This window comes from Ptiloglossa arizonensis, chromosome 1 (genome assembly GCF_051014685.1).
Source record: "Ptiloglossa arizonensis isolate GNS036 chromosome 1, iyPtiAriz1_principal, whole genome shotgun sequence".
Lineage (NCBI taxonomy): Eukaryota > Metazoa > Arthropoda > Insecta > Hymenoptera > Colletidae > Ptiloglossa > Ptiloglossa arizonensis.
The window spans coordinates 33,014,527-33,034,783 of NC_135048.1; the positions used below are offsets into that span (position 1 = coordinate 33,014,527).

Consider the following 20,257-nt stretch of genomic DNA (forward strand, 5'->3'; position numbering starts at 1 on the left):
CGAAAAAATGCTTCGAGCGCAAAGGGTTGATACTCTTTACTATTTTTTTCTTTTGCAAGAAAAATTTCCAATTAAAAACTTTTCGATACTTGGATCTTCCAAGCGACTCTTCTAATATGTAAACATACGTGTATCAAGTATCGAAATAAAAATATTCCATTCCGTATGAATTTTGTCATTTAGAAGATTTCATCGAAAAAATGCTTCGAGCGCAAAGGGTTGATACTCTTTACTATTTTTTTCTTTTGCAAGAAAAATTTCCAATTAAAAACTTTTCGATACTTGGATCTTCCAAGCGACTCTTCTAATATGTAAACATACGTGTATCAAGTATCGAAATAAAAATATTCCATTCCGTATGAATTTTGTCATTTAGAAGATTTCATCGAAAAAATGCTTCGAGCGCAAAGGGTTGATACTCTTTACTATTTTTTTCTTTTGCAAGAAAAATTTCCAATTAAAAACTTTTCGATACTTGGATCTTCCAAGCGACTCTTCTAATATGTAAACATACGTGTATCAAGTATCGAAATAAAAATATTCCATTCCGTATGAATTTTGTCATTTAGAAGATTTCATCGAAAAAACGCTTCGAGCGCAAAGGGTTGATTCTTCTTAGTATTTTTTTCTTTTGCAAGAAAAATTTCCAATTAAAAACTTTTCGATACTTGGATCTTCCAAGCGACTCTTCTAAGATGTAAAGATACGTATGTCAAGTATCGAAATAAAAATATTCCATTCCGTATGAATTTTCCCATTTAGAAAATTTCATCGAAAAAACGCTTCGAGCGCATAAGATTAATTATCTTTATTATTTTTTTTTTTGCATGAAAAATTTCCAATTAAAAACTTTGCGATACTTGGATCTTCCAAGCGACTGTTCCCCCATCGTGAGAGATTAACCCTTTGCACTCGAAGCTTTTCTGCTACTTCGAATCGTGTAATTAATTCAAAACGCGACATTTTCAACGTTTCGTATACATATGTATACATCTTACAATAAATTAGTGATTGAATTTTAATTTAAATTCCAAACCACGATGGTTTTTCGAATTGAAGAAAGTACACCGAATTAAGTGGCGATCGAGGATCGCCTCTCGAGTGGAAAGGGTTAACGATTCGTAGGAATAGGAAATATACATTGGCGGGTATATCTCGACATTGGTCACCAAAAATTGGTATAAAAAAACAACAACAACAAAATGAAGAATCGTTCGATTAACAGGTTTCAAAACATTTATTCATTGTAAATACATTGTTTGTGCCTTACTTCTGAAGAAATTAAGTTTCGGATGAAAGTCGAGTAAAAAGGCGGCATCGATAACAACGGCGATCGTTATCGCCGTCTCGTCGTCTCTGTGTGAAATTAAACCGTTATGGAATCTAACAATGACTTACAAAGTGTTCGAGTCCTGGATCGAAGGAAGAGATTCAGAGCGTCTGATATGAGAACAGAAGCGTTCCTCGAGAAAGAACAGCATTGACCTTATACATTATATATATATAATATATATATAATAATTATATATATATCATATATATAAAAATATATATGTATATACATCTACATTTATATATATATATATATTTTTATATATATCTCTCTGTCCGCAAATTAACGATCGTTCGTCATCACCATTGATTTCCTTGCCAGTTGTACCATCGTCACGCGTTTCTTATTAATTACAGTTTTTTTTATCTTTCATTTTTTCGTTAAGGCATATTTCAAGTTACACGGTGCAACAGAATCAGCCGCCATTGAGAATCGTTCGCCGTCCGGGTCTTGTTCGCGTGTTAAAAAATCAATTTAACGTGCCCCCGTAGCCCCCCATCTCCCCCTTTATACCATTTTTCAATCACCCGTGAACGCACCGGGGAGGGGGGTTTGAACAAATTTTTGCTCGCTGCGCGACTAACAATATAGTAAGTTCAAGCACTGTTCGTGATAAAGTTATGCGATTGTAGCAAAGTAACGGACACGCGCGCGTGTGTGTGTTTCTCTCTCTCTCTCTCTCTTTCTCTCTGTACGTGTATTTGTGTATGTGTGTCGTACGAAAATGGCATTCGCGTTACATGTACAAACTGCCGAAATCGGATTGAGAAATGCTTTCTGTTTAGACGCCGGTGATTCTTTTTAATTAATAAATGGTTGCGAAACGTATGAACGCTTAGTGCTACTTGAGACCAATCCATTCGAAGGATACAGACGATCCACTTTCCTTGCAATGTCTCTTCGTAGTTGGGACCGAATCGTCCGGCCGCTCAAGGCCACCGACGCGACATCCCCACTCCAACAGTTTGGCCACGCACACCCCCCACCACCGCTCCGCCGCGCTCACGGTTCATCGAGCGGCGATGGAAACCGGAGCGACGCGTAATCGGGAGTCGTGTCCCGACTCGCGACACGCGCACACACGGGAAGCGGCCTCGAGCAGTCGACGATCGACGTTCGATCCGACTATAGTAATAACTTTGCAGTTCCGAGGTCCGAATTGATCCTATTCGATTCGCTTACGCCGATCTTGTACCAAGGAGAAGACACTGCCCTCGTTAAACGGAATCAAAGCGAGAGCAGCGTCTTCCCCGTTACCATTGGAAAGAAAAAGTAACGCTCCTAACGCGTCCAGCCTGAAACCCCAAATTGAAATTCTCTGATTAGTGATGGGATCGATCCACTAACGACACACTCGTTAGTACCGATACGTATCAATAGCTGAGCATCGTGTTTAGGTATCGAGATAAATTGTCATCGGTGTTGGTTGAGATGTACTTGTTGACATTTCTAGTAGTATCGATACGATTCAAATATCAAGTATCATTGAGACTCGAACAAGAACAAACGATGTAGCCTGGGGCTACTATCGGTGTCGCGGCTCGTTCGAACGAATCTTTATCCGTACGATCTGTTCGGATGTTTTGAATTACACGTCACGTGGTATCCCGGAATTTTGTATTAATTTTTTTCGATCAGATCTCGATCGGTGTATTGCCATCGATATTGATAAAATGTGAAGTGTCGACTCGGTGATAAAACATTGAGAAGAATTACTTTTTCTTGAACAATTGTTAGAATGTTAAATACGAAGTACAATATACATGGAAATGTGTACCGTAGTAATTAATTTTCAACATACGAAATTATTCTCGGTTTACGTATCGTTATTTCAGTACAGTTATTTATTTATTTATTTATTTATTATTAGTATTATTATTAGTATTAGTATCGTTATTATTATTAGTATTATTATTATTATTATAATATTGTATCTGTTACATATTTGTTTCATCCCCGTAAATTTGACAGATTCGGTATCATCGTAATCTTACGAAGTTAGTAACTGTGTGTTTGACCTTCAGACTGATTGTCGAGTGTTGTCATCGCTTCTGTAATTTCGGATTAGTTGTGAATGTATTTAAAGATCAGGTATCAAACTTGATGTAATTGATAGGTATCGATACGATGTCACAACAAGTCTGGAATCGTTCGAAGACATCGTTCAGTAACGGAGTATCGGTTTTCGAACGTGTACGGATCGATGTAACCAGAACACGTCCTCAGTCCCATCACTACCCTCAACGTTAAAGCGTTGTTACAAAACCATTCGACACGCGTACTCCCTAATTTGTGAGCTTCGTATAAATTAAATCCGTATTATAATTCTCTAGACACTCGTTTCATCCCGCAAGCAAACAACCCACGTATTGCTTTATCATAAACTTTACACAGAACCGTCGCAATTTTATATCACTCTTCGGTACTGATCAAAAACGTCTCATATTGTTTTCTGCTTATATTATGGTCCCTACAAAAAATACATTACATCTATAAGCAGTTTATATTATCGTATAATAGTCAATATCTATGTACACAACATTCTTTAATTTAATTCTCGTTACCTATTAGAACTTCCTATCTAATACTTAAAACGCTTCATTCGCTAAAACTCTTTTTCCACTGCTCGTTTACTGTAGCTTGGGAATGTTACATACAGCAAGTATTCGCGACGAAAACAGAAACATCGTTCGAATTGACTAAAAATATTCGTTAGAAATAAATCGTATAACTAACAATGTGTACGCTAGTAGTAGTGGTAATACTAATAGTAGTAGTAGCGATAGCGCGGGTGATAATGATACAATTAATCGAAGACGATAAATCAGATCGAGTGTAACATATTTTAAGAACACGTTTTATCCATTTCTTTAAACAAATCGAATGAAAATGGTTCGGCGTGCATAATTCTCGCAAAGGTGAACGTAGTTTCACGGTGAAGTATACGAGAACGGTATTTTCCTTTGTTTATTTTTTTTTTTTTTGTAAAAATATTTAAGTAACACGATTGAAAAATTGTGCGGGTCGCGCGCAAATCGTTCCTTCTCAGAGTTACCGTTAAACGACCGTAGTTTTAATATAGAAACAGAACGCCATCTTATCAGAGCGACCACATAAAATCTATTTATCGTATATAATTATGTGTACCACGTTTCTTCTTTTTCAATTGCTCGATATAAATCGTTCTAACTATTTATATGTACAGTTACAGTGTCTCGGTAGATTTATTACACAAAGTGGACCGTGTAAATAAAGCGATACCGGCTGTTTCCTCGAAAACTATCCGTACAACGTGTATCGTACGGTTCGTACGAGAGCAAATAATATATATTCGAAATATTCTTTCGCATTTTGGGCAGCCGAAGAGATACGGGAAGACGTTCTTTTCGATTCGGTGCAGTCGAAACAATATTAATGGCCGCTCAAGGTCACCGAACGACTGCCCCGTACCGTACTCTTCAGCTACCGCAACTTCTGTCGTGACTCGTATTTTCAGACAGATTTGACAACAAAAATCGTACCTTTAAATGCTTTACGCTTTGGTAACTCGAAAAATGTTACTCGACGCACGAAATAATCTAAAGTTTACAAATATTTTACGATACTTTTTTCTCCTATACGTAGAGTGTCCCAATCATCACCGGTCGATTTGACTTTCGCGCTATTTTTAAAACATCGAACCGATTAACTCGAAACTTGACATGTGTCGTCTAGACGGATGGGAAATTAATCATGGAAAAGTACACGGTGAAAGAACGGGTGCAAATTATTCAAGAATATTGCGAAAAATCGCCATCTTTAACGATTCGAGAACCAAAGTGAATATCGACCGGTGATGATTGGGACACTCTCTGTAGAGTGGAAAAAAATTTTTTTTAAACAAAATCGGCTTCTGTTTGAAAGAACAGATTGTTGCAAAGAGATATACTCGACTCTACGATAGATAGTTCTTGAGAAAACAGCACAGAACACTTCATAGAGGTTGAGTCGTTGCAGCTTGGTATCTCGAGTGATTTCTTTAGTTTTGATATTACAAAAAATGTCTCAATAAGGAACATCGAAGATTTGGGAATAATTTTTTATCAGTCTGTTTCGCGTATTCTAAAGACACATTGACTCTGCGAAATGGTACCAGGTGTATTCTTTTTTCGTAGTGTCACGGCGTTGAGATAAGCTTGAACTTGATATTGTTCACCATACGACTAATATCGCGTGTCCGATACTGATCAAACGTTCTATAAACGGATCGACGAGTGTCCAGATCGTACAGTATTCGATGGTATCTTCTCCACTCTGTGTCTGTTTACACAAGATAAAATAGTACACGACATTAGGAGGGGTAATGTCACGAGAAATTCACCATTATCGAGCAGCTTCGAGGAATGAATAAAATCGTATACTTTCGGTGGAAATGTTCAAGTTCAAGGTCATCGTGATACCGCAATGTCGACTTGCACCAGCCACGTCGACTCTACGAAGAAAAATATACGTACACTTCGAAAAGTCAACGCGACCTTAAAATCTTAAAAGCTAGAGACTTATAAAAAAAATGGAACATCGAAGAGAACGTGTATTTCATTTCCGAGAGCTTGTTTCGCGAACGAATAAAGCGGTTGTTCAATTGCACCAAACTGCAACGACTCGACCCGCACAGCCCACGGTAGTGTCGCTAACACGTTCCACGACCTCGACAATGTGTAAATTGAATTGAATTTGATTCGACGTGTATTTTTCATCTATTCACAGCACTTTTATTTTATTTTTTATTTTTTTACTTTTTTACTTTTTTTTCTTCATTTAGTTTAATCTCTACAGGCTTCCGCAAGGTCCACCGTTCGGGAGAGATTCATATCACAAAGTAGGTATGTAAGTGCATTACAATATGTAATTAGAGAGATCATCACGGTCTCGAGAATGGCGCGAACGGTCGAGCTTGCAGAGAAGTCACGTTCAAACATCAAAATTGCGTCTAAAATATAGTAGCGTGTACTACACTTCGAAAATTGACAGTGACGGGCCAAACAGCGTGCGAGATTATCGTACATAGGTAAGTGTTAATAACATAAGTAAATGCTGTGACGACGTCTTTGCCAGCATAGTGTTTCGAGTTTACGTAAAATTAACGCTATATTGTTCGTATAAGCATCTGCGGAACGGTTTCGTACCCGAAGCGATTGAGTGAAACAGTTCAAAATCATTATGGATTCATGCGAACGTAGATTGCTCCTAAGTTCATTATTCGTTTCGTTAAAAGGTTTCTCTCTTGTAAAACTTTCTTTTATTCTTTCTTTTTCATATAGTTCCTTTTATATAATTTTTCCCTCTCCTTCTTTCTTGCATTAAAAGAAATTGAGCTGAACGAAGTTTAACCATATAATTTTTTTTCTTTCTCTTAGGCTAGGATTCCATATTGCAGCGACAGATACTCTCGTATTCGTGTTTCCTCTATAATCGTTCTCAATTTCAATTTGAATTAACGGTGCTCTTAACGTCCTATAGATTTTTTTCATTCCTGAGTGAGTTTATATAGTTCTTTCTCCTATTTTTCACATTTTTTTTTTTTGTAATATCGAAATTGATACGACAGGCTTTCAGGTACAAAACAAGTAGACTCCCCATCCCCCCAACAACGAGTGAGCTATAATGGTGTAAAGCCAGAACTTATTCGAGACGAGTCTCGTGTGGCATTAATTACCAATTGACCCTTGATTCACCGAGCCACCATTTGTTAACAAAAACCTGTGGTTTTCTGTTTGTTTGTTTGTTTGTTTGTTTGTTTCCTTTTTTTTTCTTTCTTTCTTCGTTGCTTGGAAGCATAATTCATTCAATATAGGACACGAAGTAACAGTACGTTACGACGAAACATCATCGCTCGAACATTTTCATTGTATACGCTAAAATTTTCTGAAAGCTCTTAAAATAGTGTCGCTGATACATTCAGAAGAAAACATTAGAGATCAGGTGCCGCTTCTTTAAAGCGTGATTTACTTTTTTTTTTTTCTCTCGATAATATCTGTTTGCGGAAAAAGAATAAAATGTACACTATTACAATCGTGTTAAAGTATCCATAAACGAGTCATCTATGATTTTCGTCCGTTTACATCACTACATTTAAATTGACTACTTTTTCTGAGAAAGCCTAGGTCTAGTTATAAAATAAATCGCAGCTCTCGATCTGCAATTAATGATATTCATATAGATCGTTAATTCTATCACTTATTTAGTTTTTTTTTTTTTAAATATACGTTTGTCTAGTCTTGTATTTCTTAAGGCAGGAATTTTTATATTTACAAGTTTTGTCCTTGTTGGCCTTCCCTTATTATTTTTTTTCTTTTTTTTTGTTCAAAAACCGATGCAAGGCTCGTTTCATGGGAACTCGTTTCAGACAGCGCGAATGTTAAGACTCGTTACCACGAGTAACGTATTTCAAGCTGCGTGTCCGAAACAAGCCATGTTGTTCACCTATTATATTCCTATTTATTGACATATATATCGCATCACCGTAAAAATGTACACCCTAGTGATATTAGTTCCTAAAAATAGCCAAACCGTAAAGGGAAATCTGTGGCAAATTATTCCGTATAGTAAATGATATTTCCCACGTAAATATTAACCATTGTAAAAATATTTTCGATTACGCCTGTGTGCAAGAATATACATATGTACGATTCACTTATATTTTCAACGTAATTTAAATTTGTATCTGACGATATACAGAACGATATAAGTTGATTCTCCGTCCTTAAATCTCTTTAAAAAAGTATATTAGCACCATAAATACCACGGATTCCCCCTGTCCCCATTCCCCCCCATTTTGTTTCAGAGTCACGATAACACTCCACCTTTAGGATTGCACAAATCAATAATGCACGTACGTTGTACATATATTGTTAGGTCACTCGCGACGTCAAAACAATTTGCCACAGACTTGCGTATCACCACTTTGATATATTCATTTGTATAGCCTCTAATACGAGATAAACATTAAACGTTCCGAGCATGGTTCTCCACTTTACCAGTCAAAGGTTTAACTTCCACGTCCGGCTCTTCCATGGCAAGAGGCGCTTGCCTTGTGTCGGGAACATCAACGTCCATCGTGCTTTTTGATCGGTTTGCTGTTTCCGTCGAATCTTGCGTTTGATTCGACGATCCAGTTTCTTCTAGATTCGTCGATTTCGTAGGCTCCGTGGGCGACGAAACAGAAGACGGTGTAGGTAATTCTGAACTGGGAGATGTACCATCCCCTTCGGTTGTGTGGTGATGATGTGGCCTTTCTTCGAACACTGAAACATTTAGACGTTAGAATGGAAACATTGACGGGGTGAAAGATCGATCGTTTACAAATCGAACAAGGAAATAATTTGAAGAAGAAAAACACGTGTAAATGGTATGCGATTGTTACTCTAACGATTGGCATTAAAATATTTCATTCGTGCAATGCTCGGGTCTGTTCTTGAAGATACCACCAACGAACATACTCACATTTGTCAAGACTGATAATTGACCCTACAAATTCGTTAACAGTGAAAGACGGTGCTTGATCTTCCAGCTGTCTTCTCCTCCTAACTAGCCACCAGTCGATAAGGAACAGTGCCAAAGCTAAAATCTTTATGCCAGCGCAGAGTCCGACGTATCTGAAAAAATCACGGTAACCATTTAATCGTGTCTCTACGACCTTGCTTCGAAAATAAAAGGGTTCCACCAATTTGGTACCTGTATCTAAATTGTTCGATGTCGTAAAGCAAACATCGTCCACCTTTTTCTCCGCAAGTGCTCTTCCAAAGTAAGCATGTCGAGTCGATCAAGTTACCGAATAAAATAGGTGCGGGTATATAACCGAATAGTCGAAAAATTACAAATTGCATGCCCAAAGCGAACGATCGTTCCTCCTCGTTGACCGACCTGTAGCGTTGGAACAGTAACGCAAGAAGCTTCAATAAAGAGGACACAGTTTTCTACCAGATACGGTATGTATAAAATTAAAACTTACCGCAACACTATCATCAGTAGCGGCATCTGAGTGATAGCAACGATAAAAGTCATGAAAAAAAGTAAAATCAGGAAAGGAAATATAGTTCTGCAGGGTGAAGTGCATGGACCGGCAGTGGCTACCGGTACGACTGTCACTTCTGCGAATTCTGGAGCTGCCGGTGGCAACATTGTTAAATTTCCATGTATACCTGGAAAAGTACATCGTACAATGAGACCACTGCTATCACATTATGGACGATAGCTCGACGAGAAAAAATGATGAAAAAAATAAAGCTCACTTACATGCGCAATTGGTGAAATTTGATTTCGAACTAAAGGCAGTGCAGCCTGCATGGCAAGGGCTAAAGTACGTCAGACCGTTGTTTCCGCAGACTGGCTCGACGTCTGTCATTCGACATTCGCAACCAAAGTTGCATGCGGCAGTGAGATTTACTTGAAAAGGCTCCGGGCCCTTCGTGCTGCTGTTAAAGTACGGAATAGTGGTCCCAGCCATCTTCACGTTGTCACAACCAAGGAAAAAGAGAAGGCCGTAACACACCAGACATATGAGGTTTGAAACGAGAACGAACTGCACCGCCCCCTTCGGTCTTAATTCTAAACGTTTGAGCAAACATCCGCCAAAGAATATCCCAATGCAGGCGCCCGGTATCGCTATAGACCCGGTGAACACACTCGCTTGGCTCTTTCCTAGGCTGAACTGAGTCTCGAGATATTTTGGGAGGAAAACGACGAAACCAGAGACAATCACTAGCTCCATGCAGGCCCCCAAACAGGTTACCACGTACACAGGATTGCACACGAGCCTCCACATGCTCCTGGGTATATCTGAAATAAGAAAATTACGTTTGAAATTCGATTCGTGACAACTTAACGGAGAATCGAGCTTCTTGAATACTTCGTTTCGTCGTTTCGATGAAAATTCATTCACCTTTCACGTCTTTGCCGTAACCAGAGTCGTCCAGTTTCTCTTTCTTCGGTTCTTTGGATTGCTCCTTTTCTTTCTGCGACGACGATTTATTTTTCTCGATAATTCGTATCTTCTCTTTTTCGCGTTGCAGCACTTTCGGGAAACTGAAGAACGGAATCGCGACTAAAATTAAGAGTAAACCGCAAAGTAGAAATCCACCCCACCACATTCCGACCCATCTGTGATCGCCCGGATCTGTTGGAGAATATTTGTTTATTTTTCGCACGGATAGTCTTTTTATCTTACATTCATGAAACAAAAGATTTGTCTCACCTATACTGATGAACGTCCCGGAAAAGGAATCCATGTGAAACGAGAGTAAATAAGCTCCAAGTAGGAAACCCAAGACTGGCCCAAACGCTGCCATACTATACATACAACCTAAAAAATAAATAACACTGGATTAATAAGTTTTCCAAAAATAAATTTCACATTCTCAATCGAATGGTATATTTTCTTACCAATATACAAAGAAGCACTTTCCGGTCGAACATGATCATCTATGTAAGTAGTACCAAGAGTGAACAGAGGAGAACCACCACAGCCTAATAATAACTGAGCAAGTACAAATAACATAACAGGGCCGGCTGTAGACGGAGATCCTTGAATGCAATTATCGCCTCTCAAATTATTGTGGGGTGCCAAAGGTGGTGATGATAATCCAGACGACAAACGACCTATGGGAAGAGTTCTCTTCAATCTGACGTATCGTAAGAAACCGAAGCACCGTAAGGAAAATGTTACCTCGTTCCTCGAAGCTTCCTCTAGCCAAATATATACGTTATATTGGAAACAATATTTGAAGAAAAATAGATAAACATTAATATCGAAGCTCGCAGCATTTAAACGACAAAGTTTATCTTTTTCAAGTACGCATATTACAGAGACAGATACAAGGTATACAATGATAATTTGGGGAGATATACAGATGATATTGAGGTTAGGTTTCATAATAGCATTTTTGGTGTTTATTTCACCGCTTTACTCTTTACTATTATATTCTTTCTTTGTATACAGAGTGTCTCATAACATGTAACACCTACTTCGGTGACGTATAGAAGTTATAAAAAATATTGAAGTGTCCCTAAAACTTAAGAACAAGGTCGAATAGAGCGCATGCTCATACGGTCTCTTTTCATTCTTTTTATGTCCTCTATTCACCCCAGAAGTAAATACCACGTGTTATGAAATACGCGTATATACTTGCACGTATACGTAACAAAGACATTTTACAATAATATAATAACAATATTTCGTCATGCGGTGCAGCATGTTGCAAACAGTGACTAAAAGAAATTCGATATAGCTTGCAAGATCTTAATTTTTTCTTAGGTCCAACCAAAGTAGTTTTACAAACACACATTTCATACAGGTAGGTTCAAGGAACGAAGTAATATATTTTTTATTACAAAACAGTCGCTTCATTATCGAGGACAGTCGATTGATCCAATTTTTTTGTAAATAATTCTTTTTAAATTTACCCAATCCCATATCTTGTTCGCGCAACGACACCCCTCGACAAATGTTGTCCGAGCTAGAGTTATTCGCAGCAGTCATCAAATTAGGCTCGGCCGTGAAGTGTGGTATCATAAAGATCATCGATCCCAGCCCCATGATTACAGCGCCTAAAATTGAAAAATTTGTTGAAATATATATTTCATAGATCAATTGCAATCAGAATCTTAACCCGTTGCGTACGGGTCACGAGAAATCTCGTTTTTCCATTCGCAATGAAAACAGGGCCGTGACAAGACAGGGGCCAAGGGGGCACTCTTGAGAGTGACAAAAATTAATCATAACTACTTCAAATTTATAACTATAATTTTACCATTAAGTTCTCGAATACAATTTTTATATATACCAGTTTTTTCTAAAAAATTTTGAGGTCATAATTTGTTTACGACACAATGCAAATATGTACATTATTCACTGCAAAAGCAGATAGACGAAGAATTGAGTTTAAGAATACAGTAATACTCGCTTAAATTTCAATAGAGTTGTGTCGCCTAAATTTCAATGACCCATCATTCCCACACTACTTGGTGATTCCATGAACAAAGACAGTGAATAGATACAACAAGGATAAGCGAGAAAAAAAAGTAGCGTGACAAGCAGCAATGATCAAGCTCGAGCACTTCGAAGAAACACTCAAAACATCGCACGCATTGCGATGAATCACCCAATTAATAGAAAAATTTCAATTTCGACATTTTTTACTTTACCTTAACAATAATGATATCAATACACTTGGGAGGGTCTCCTGATCAAAATGAATCCAAACACAACGTAAATTAGAGAAATTTTATTATTATTTTATTATTTCCTCTATCTGAAACATTCAAATTAGTTACGAGTAAAAATCGTCCACCCATACATGGATACCATTATTACGAAGCAGAGTAAAAAAAAAAAATGAATAATTAAAATTTTTGTAATCTAATGATTCATCGTAGCGAGTACTGCGTTTCTTTGAAATGCTCGAACTCGACCATGCCTCTTCCGGACACCATCTTTTTCTCTTTGTTCTTTTTCCTTGTCGGGAGCTTCGAAAGATAATTTCAACGTCGATTCCCGATTTATTTAAATTTAAGAGAGCATTAGTATACTAGGCAGAGCCCCGACGGAAATGAAATTTCAATCGTTGGTCAAGCGGGTTAAAATTTCAATTTTAAATAGACACATGGAAATTATTTACCGATCGCTATCCAAACAGGTATGTGCCGACGGCTGCCGAGATAGCTGACGAAGATGACGGTAATGACGTTCCCGATCTCGTAGGAGCTCGCGATGACGCCCGAAAGACTGGACGGGATTTCGAACCTTTTCTCTATGGTCGTGATCACAGAATTTATGTAACCTGAACTAAGTGCTTGCTGCAACGTGACGAGAAAGGAGAGAAGGAACACGAACACCTGAAATCAAGAGAAGAAAAGAAAAAAGGAATAGAAAAATCATCGTCAACGTGCGTGTTGCTAATCCTCGTACTTCGGAGGAACACGGAGGAAGCAGGATGATGGGGCGCGCGTACGAATCGATTCGATGTAATCTTTACTGTAATTGCTGTTCCAAGAACGGACCGGGTGGAGCGGTGCCTCGCATAATGTTCGAAAATCGAGACTGCCAATTATCAATACGCGAGGCAGGGAACTTTGTATTGGAACACGAACCACAGTTAAGGTAACACGGACAGTGGCCGAGGATACGACTCCTGAATCCGAGTAACAAATTCGATCGATACACGAAACATTATTGTAACGCGCAGTTACCGGAGAGTGTTTATGTTTTGTTCGTTCGCGCGAGTAAAAATACAGATGTCCAAAGTATGCGAACGTAGTCGTTATCTTAATAGTTTTCGATACTCGCCGGGATGGACGGTCATATCGAACGAGAAAAACACGACGAAGGAATAATCGAAGTAGAAACGAATCGTGTTTAATTTAATCGAAACGAAAGAAACGCATTAAACGACCGACGTAATACCGATCGACATTTTACGAGATGCAAATATCGATTATGGATACTTTATTTTAAGGTTAAATGTTTGTCGGTATCGAAGACGGTTGAAAAGTGTTCCACTGTGGTAGCAAGTCGAAGAAAATTTTGTCAATGGTAACGAGAAATTCTGTTTGTTTGTTTATTTCCTTCGTATCGAAACGAACGATAAAACCTGATTAGATAAGCGGGAGGTTTTTTTTTTTTTTTTTATTGTTCCCACTATCGTAACCTTGAGTGCATTTCGACACAACCGACGGTTCAGTTCTGTATTAAACGCGGTGAAGGAAGGATGGAAAAACGTTTTCCCGTCGCGCCACGTTCCGATACACGATGGAACAAAAATATTTGTTCAAGTGTAGATACGACGGTAGCTACTACGTTTGGTAAATCTAAAAATATTTTAAAAGTCGACGTGAATCGCTAACCGTGATAATTTCACATTGCGACGAATTTGTTGTAAAAAAACTGCAACGATATTCTGTTTTGCGTATATATTTAGCGGTCGTTGTTTTGATACTTTAAGCGAAGTCTGGCACGTACAAAAAGTCGTGTCGTAAATTACGCAGATTTTCCGTTGTATATCCACAAAGTAAGATAAAAATATTGATAGAATATCGAAAGGTATCGATCAAGATTGAACAGATTCGAAGAGTTCTTTAAACATACTTTTTTTCAATATTGCAAAGCCGTCGTGTTTTTTCTTCAAACACGAAACCACGTATTTTTTTGTAACCTACAATTCGGACGAGTTCGGTGACCAGGATCGCTGGAGGTTCGTAACTTCGGTATCTGTTCCTTTCTCGGTCCATCCAATCGCAATCTACCGATCGTAGCGCCTACACACGAACTAGTTCTTTCGCAGACGGTGCACCGACGCGCTTCTATGGTTTTCGTATCGAAGCTTCGCGACTCGTTAATCGCTACGTTCACGCGTTTACCGTCGATCGAGTCTGCTACGCGCGACATCTTTTGCTCTTTATCCTTTCTGTCGTCTTTATTTCAATGTTTTCGTACACTCGTCCCGGAACATTCGATTCGGCAATTGTACAACGTTAAATGTCGCGAATGACGCCTGTTGTTCTCATCCGCGACGGCTTTAAAAGCCTTTCACGGAATGTCAGCAGCATTTCAATGTCGTATCCTTTCGAACGGTGACTCACGACGCCCGGTTTGTACATCCGTGTGTGCCTTGCGCGGTCAGAGCCGGCGATCGATCGAGGCTTAAATAAATCGTTACATCGGTACGAGCGGGATTCACGGGGCGTAAAGGGGATCGAGCGAACGAACGTTTACGAACCTTTATTCCGGCGAATCTCTGTATAAAGGCCGGCCTGCAGCTCAGGATCCCACAGTCCTTCGAGTCCGGATTAAAAGGTGGCGTTTGCGCTCTTTCTTTCTCCGTCCTGCGCGTGGTCCATGGCAAACGAAAACACAACGTTTTGAAAAATCGAGAATGACAGAAGAAAGGATACCGAGAAACTTTCAACGAGGAAACGAAAGAAATGAAAAGCACGTGCGCGATTCCATGAATTCTTCGACCGCGACAGATCTCGAGAATTCCTGGAAGCTTCCAGTTGAATTAGCTTTATTCGTACCGGCGTGAATCGTAGCCGGAGAAACGCTTAAATATAAGACCACATCTGAGAACACTTTTGGTTATTATCTTTTAGGTTTGAACTAGAAATGGAGAATATTTTATTCGCGGAAGAATTTGTGCTCGTTCGTGGCCATATATCGCGCGTTCTGTAATCCAAACGGAGGACAAAGAAACTTTTATACCGATAGAAATTTTTGATTCGTAATTTGTACACAGTCGCAATACCGAGGAGGATCCGAAGAAACAAATGGACATTGAAACGGTGGTTGTTTCGATAACGATTCTCGTAGTATTATTTCCGAATACGTACGTTTATTTTCATAGCTCTGTTTGGTAAATATCGTGTGACGTAATCTGACTTCACCGGCGTGGAAAATTTTTGCATCGACGAGTGTGTTTCGAAAATTAATTCTTGCAGCATCGCTAATGCGATGTACCATCGTTAAGTGAATATTTCTATTCCAGCCCAACCTTAACTCGCGTCATCCGAATCACACGTCATCCGAACCCTGCGTCATTCGATTTAAAGTCTCCCGGTTATCGTGTCTCGCGCTTTGTTCCAGTATCCTTACGGTTATACCGGACTGCTTCGAAATGGGGTGAAACGTACGTACTATCGGTACAGTTTCGTTCGATGGTTTCGGATCGAGTACAACCGACTTTACGTTAATTAAACCGATCGTACGATAATCGTGGTGCGTTTACCTGTCCACCATGGAAGCACTGGGATTCCTGCTGTGACATTTGATGATAAAATCTCTGAAAAAGGGCAAAAACGAGAAACAGGAAGCATGAATAATCTGGGTGCCAAATGATGCACCGTGAGTGCGTGCGCAGTAGTTACATGAATTACGACGGATTAACTGGAAGACTCGCTTCGAGTGCGGGCGAGTTCCCCAACGAACACGGAGTGCGAAGAATAAGCCGATGACGGGTGTAACGAATTACAGAAGAATCTATTTCGCGTCACGATATATGTGTCACGGTCGACGTTCTGCTTTCACTTTCTACGATCCGTGACAAACGTTACGTTGCAATTCGGAAACAACCGTCGTGTGCATATTTGACGACGAATCGCCGACCACCGCAAAAATCACCAATTTCGCAACAAGAGCGATCGCGCGGACATTTTCACGGCTTTCTCTTTCTCACTCCGTTTCGCGGGAATTTAACCGAGGGTCGTTAGAACCGGGTTAGTCGAACAAGAGTGTCCCGAAAAGGATGCAATCGGAGAGAAAAATATTGTTACGTGCGTGTTCTGTACTGTTAGTTGGGCCGTGACTTGCACGTACGATTAACAAGAAAACCGATCGTACGCTGTGTTGTTGCGTGCAAGCTGAGAAACGAGAGACATCTCCGTACGCGTTTGAAGCCGTGTGCGATCATACACTCTCAAACTCGTGTTTACCCGCACGTAAAGTGCGTCGAACTCGTATTTACGTAGATCATTGTTCGTTTCAATATGTAATTTATCCGTTTAGATGTTTGTTCGAACAAACACGTTCAAACTCGTGTTTACTCCACGTAAAGTGCGTCGAACTCATATTTACGTAGATCATTGTTCGTTTCAATATGTAACTTACCTTTTTAGATGTTTGTTCAAACAACTTGTGTTTACTCGCACGTAAAGTGCATCGAACTCGTATTTACGTAGATCATTGTTCGTTTCAATATGTAATTTATCTATTTAGATGTTTGTTCGAACAAACACGTTCAAACTCGTGTTTACTCCACGTAAAGTGCGCTTAACTCGTATTTACATATATCATTGTTCGTTTCAATATGTAATTCACCTGTTTAAATGTTTGTCCAAACAAACACGCTCAAACTCGTGTTTGTTCAAACTCATGTTTGTTCAAACTCGCGTTTGCTCGAATATACGGTATATTGAGCTCGTGTTTGAAAAAAAAAAACAAAAGTCTGTTTCAACAAGCACTCGTTCGAACGAACGTTTGCTCAAACACGCTCAAACGTCTACATAACCACGATCGACTCTTTCGTTTACTTTATTCACATCGATGTCTCTTTACGTTCGTACGAAGATGTCTATCGTACAATACAAGTACCAACGAGGGTACTGGGCCGGTTGCAACGCATCTATTCGAACGAAGCAAAATATTAATCCTATGTTCAGCCAGTTGTACGGACATGTTTGACGATACAAATTACAGTTTGCTAACCATACCCCAGTATTCGTTCCGACGAAGAAAGCTCATCGTCTTTCTCATTGTTACTTTCTTTTGGAAAAGAAACTATAGCCACCAACTTGGAAATATTCCCTTAATTTTTACATCATTTTTTCCAAGAGACGATTTTTTTCCGAAGAAGAAAGCTCATCGTCCTTCCCATTGTTACTTTCTTTTGGAAAAGGAACTATAGCTACCAACTTGGAAATATTCCCTTAATTTTTGCATCATTTTTTTCCGACGAAGAAAGCTCGTCGTCTTTCTCATTGTTACTTTCTTTTGGAAAAAAAAACTATTGCCACCAACTTGGAAATATTCCCAAGTAAAAATCTTTTCCCACTACCTCAAGAAATCTCTTCAAAACTGGCGTATGGTTAGCCATTAGCAACCATTGGTAAGATCGAACCCGGTGAACACGTTCCGTGCAGGATTTTTAATTACTTCCCGTTCAAGCGGGCAAATATGGCCCACACGATTACAATCCATAGTCTCGCTTCTACGGCTCACAATATTTATAACAGCGAAAGAAGTATAATTAAGAATATAACCAAGATAGTCACAATTAAGATAGAAGACACAAGATAAGGGATACAAGATACAATTAAGGAAAGAGTAGCCCACGATACGATCGAAGATCGCGGTAAACACGATACCGAGATATCTACGGGTGTATTTGCAATTTAGAAAACGTACTTCGATTTACAACTAGACCCCAAATGACGAAGTTTGGTGTGTTAACCCTTTGGACTCGAAAGGAGGTCCTCGAATCGTCACCTAATTCATTGTACTGTTCTAGATTTGGGAAAACTTGGTGATTTAGAATTCAAATTGGAATTTAAATATCACGTTCTTCTAGAGTGTAAATAAATGTATACGAAGTATATAAAAATGTACAATTCCAGATTAATTTTACGACTTGGAGAATTTTCTCGAGTTTCTGGTAGCAAACAAGCCTCGATTGCAAACGATTAATATTCAAATCGCTGTTGTATCGTTAAATCGTTCGGAAGGATTCACGGTGTTGTTTGTACCGGAATTATTTTAAATAAAACTCAACGATGTTGTAATAAAATAATCAATAACGATACGATATTGTTTCTATATCAAACGAGCGTACCTTCCACCGTTTTTACTCGAATTGTTGTTCGAATTGTACATTGCTTTCGGAATTGACATCTCGAGTTCACTATCTAGTATTTTGATAACGAACTGAATAATTTATGCTCGACAATCTATCTATCCACGCTCGATTCGTGTATAATTATAGTCGAGAATCTCTATCGCAATTTTACAATATATTTTAAAGAATCTTCACGAGGCGTCGTTTGCTAACCATACACCAACATTCGTTCCGACGAAGAAAGCTCTTTCTCGTGGTTACTTTCTTTTGGAAAAGGAACTATAGTTATTGTACTGAATGGAACAATGATCCTAAGAGTGTCAAATATTGCCTATTTTTTCTTTTGTGTTTCTTCTATTCAGTTTCCAAGTCGAGAGTCACGAAGACCACGACACAGTCATCGTCCACGTCAAGGCATATCACTGTACACTTGTTCCTTCGAACTTTCTATTCTCATATGTGCAAAAACTATACTACTGAATACTATATTACAACAATCAACATATCATAATCAGAACTGTACAACAATAGTCACCAACTTGGAAATATTCCCTCGATTTCTATATTCCATTTTTTCCCCTAGAGACGCAAGTCTACGTTACTCGTCAACTAGAAAACTAACTTACTCAATCTCTGGTAGCAACGAAGCCTCAAGCGGTAAGGGTTAAACATCGAGAGCACAATCGAGCACGGAACGTGTTCGAATCGTATTCGAGACGTGACGAGGGACGTTTTCGCGACGGATGCGATCCGGTAACGGCCAGGAACATAGGTCTAACATTGTTCGGTGACAGCTCGCGTGACGTGGTTGGTTCTATTCGGTATCTCGAATCTTCGACGGGTGTATGTACCTAGGCTGGTCGGTGTCACTCACCTATGGTCCACGAGGCCAGAACTGGGATTTCTACTGTGACACCTTATGACAGTGTCGTGAGTCAGTCTGCTACCGGTAGCCTGCAGCGGGTCTGTGGTTTCATCGGTGCCTGTGCCCGTGCTCTCCGCGTACAGTCCTGTCATAGCGTACATGCTTTCGTTCCTTCGATGTCCAGCATGGTAATTGCTGCCAGACTCGGACCTGGAAATGTACGAGAACACGAAGGTCAGCGAGCAATTTGGAAGTGATCCATTAGTTTCGTTCCGTTCCCCTTGCCAACTATTCACGGTCTCTTTATCTCTGTTCCAACCTTCGACTCGGTCGGTGTCTGTATATGTATACAATAACGGCGATACACGTTCCAGATCGACAATACGTACAACAGACCTTGGATTAATTTGCCATCGGCGCGAGAGAACCGCTTCCAATTTCATTTATTACGCTATTTTCTACCTTTCTTTTTTTTCCGTTTTGCCCACCCGCTGGTGTCTTGGCAAAGCGGTTAATCCATTTGGTCGCAGTAACAGCGAACACGGGACCATTCAACCGATTCGACTTGGACTATGGATTCTGGGGTACGAGAGTTCGATGGTTCTTCGAAGGTTCGTTGGTTGTTCCTTTGGTTACGGTACTCGATGAGACTCGACGCGAGTCTTCGAGATACCCTGTGAAATATCAGGAGGGACTGTGCTG

At 39.4% G+C, this 20,257-nt stretch overlaps 1 protein-coding gene and 1 long non-coding RNA gene across 4 annotated transcripts in view; one reads left to right on the top strand and one right to left on the bottom strand.

The window, feature by feature from the left end:
- Nucleotides 1-8,137: 8,137 nt before the first annotated feature.
- LOC143154838 (solute carrier organic anion transporter family member 5A1-like) overlaps nt 8,138-20,257 on the bottom strand; it is an 84,731-nt gene continuing 72,611 nt past the window's right edge. The window contains exons 3-15 of one of the 3 annotated variants that reach the window (XM_076326850.1): nt 19,565-19,765; nt 16,090-16,143; nt 15,085-15,190; nt 12,988-13,204; nt 11,774-11,917; nt 10,754-10,969; nt 10,566-10,673; nt 10,254-10,487; nt 9,608-10,150; nt 9,324-9,513; nt 9,047-9,235; nt 8,816-8,967; nt 8,138-8,616 (exon numbers count right to left, since the gene is read on the bottom strand). In XM_076326850.1, the coding sequence (XP_076182965.1) occupies nt 8,318-8,616; nt 8,816-8,967; nt 9,047-9,235; nt 9,324-9,513; nt 9,608-10,150; nt 10,254-10,487; nt 10,566-10,673; nt 10,754-10,969; nt 11,774-11,917; nt 12,988-13,204; nt 15,085-15,190; nt 16,090-16,143; nt 19,565-19,765 (2,653 nt within the window). In that variant the 3' untranslated portion in view covers nt 8,138-8,317. Of the gene's footprint in view, nt 8,617-8,815; nt 8,968-9,046; nt 9,236-9,323; nt 9,514-9,607; nt 10,151-10,253; nt 10,488-10,565; nt 10,674-10,753; nt 10,970-11,773; nt 11,918-12,987; nt 13,205-14,524; nt 14,895-15,084; nt 15,191-16,089; nt 16,144-19,564; nt 19,766-20,257 lie in introns of those variants that run through there. The other 2 variants (XM_076326859.1, XM_076326869.1) reach the window with 2 other exon arrangements.
- LOC143154855 (uncharacterized) lies at nt 13,844-18,678 on the top strand. The gene is made up of 2 exons (XR_012994264.1): nt 13,844-14,170; nt 15,948-18,678. It is a non-coding gene; the product is annotated as an uncharacterized LOC143154855 (long non-coding RNA).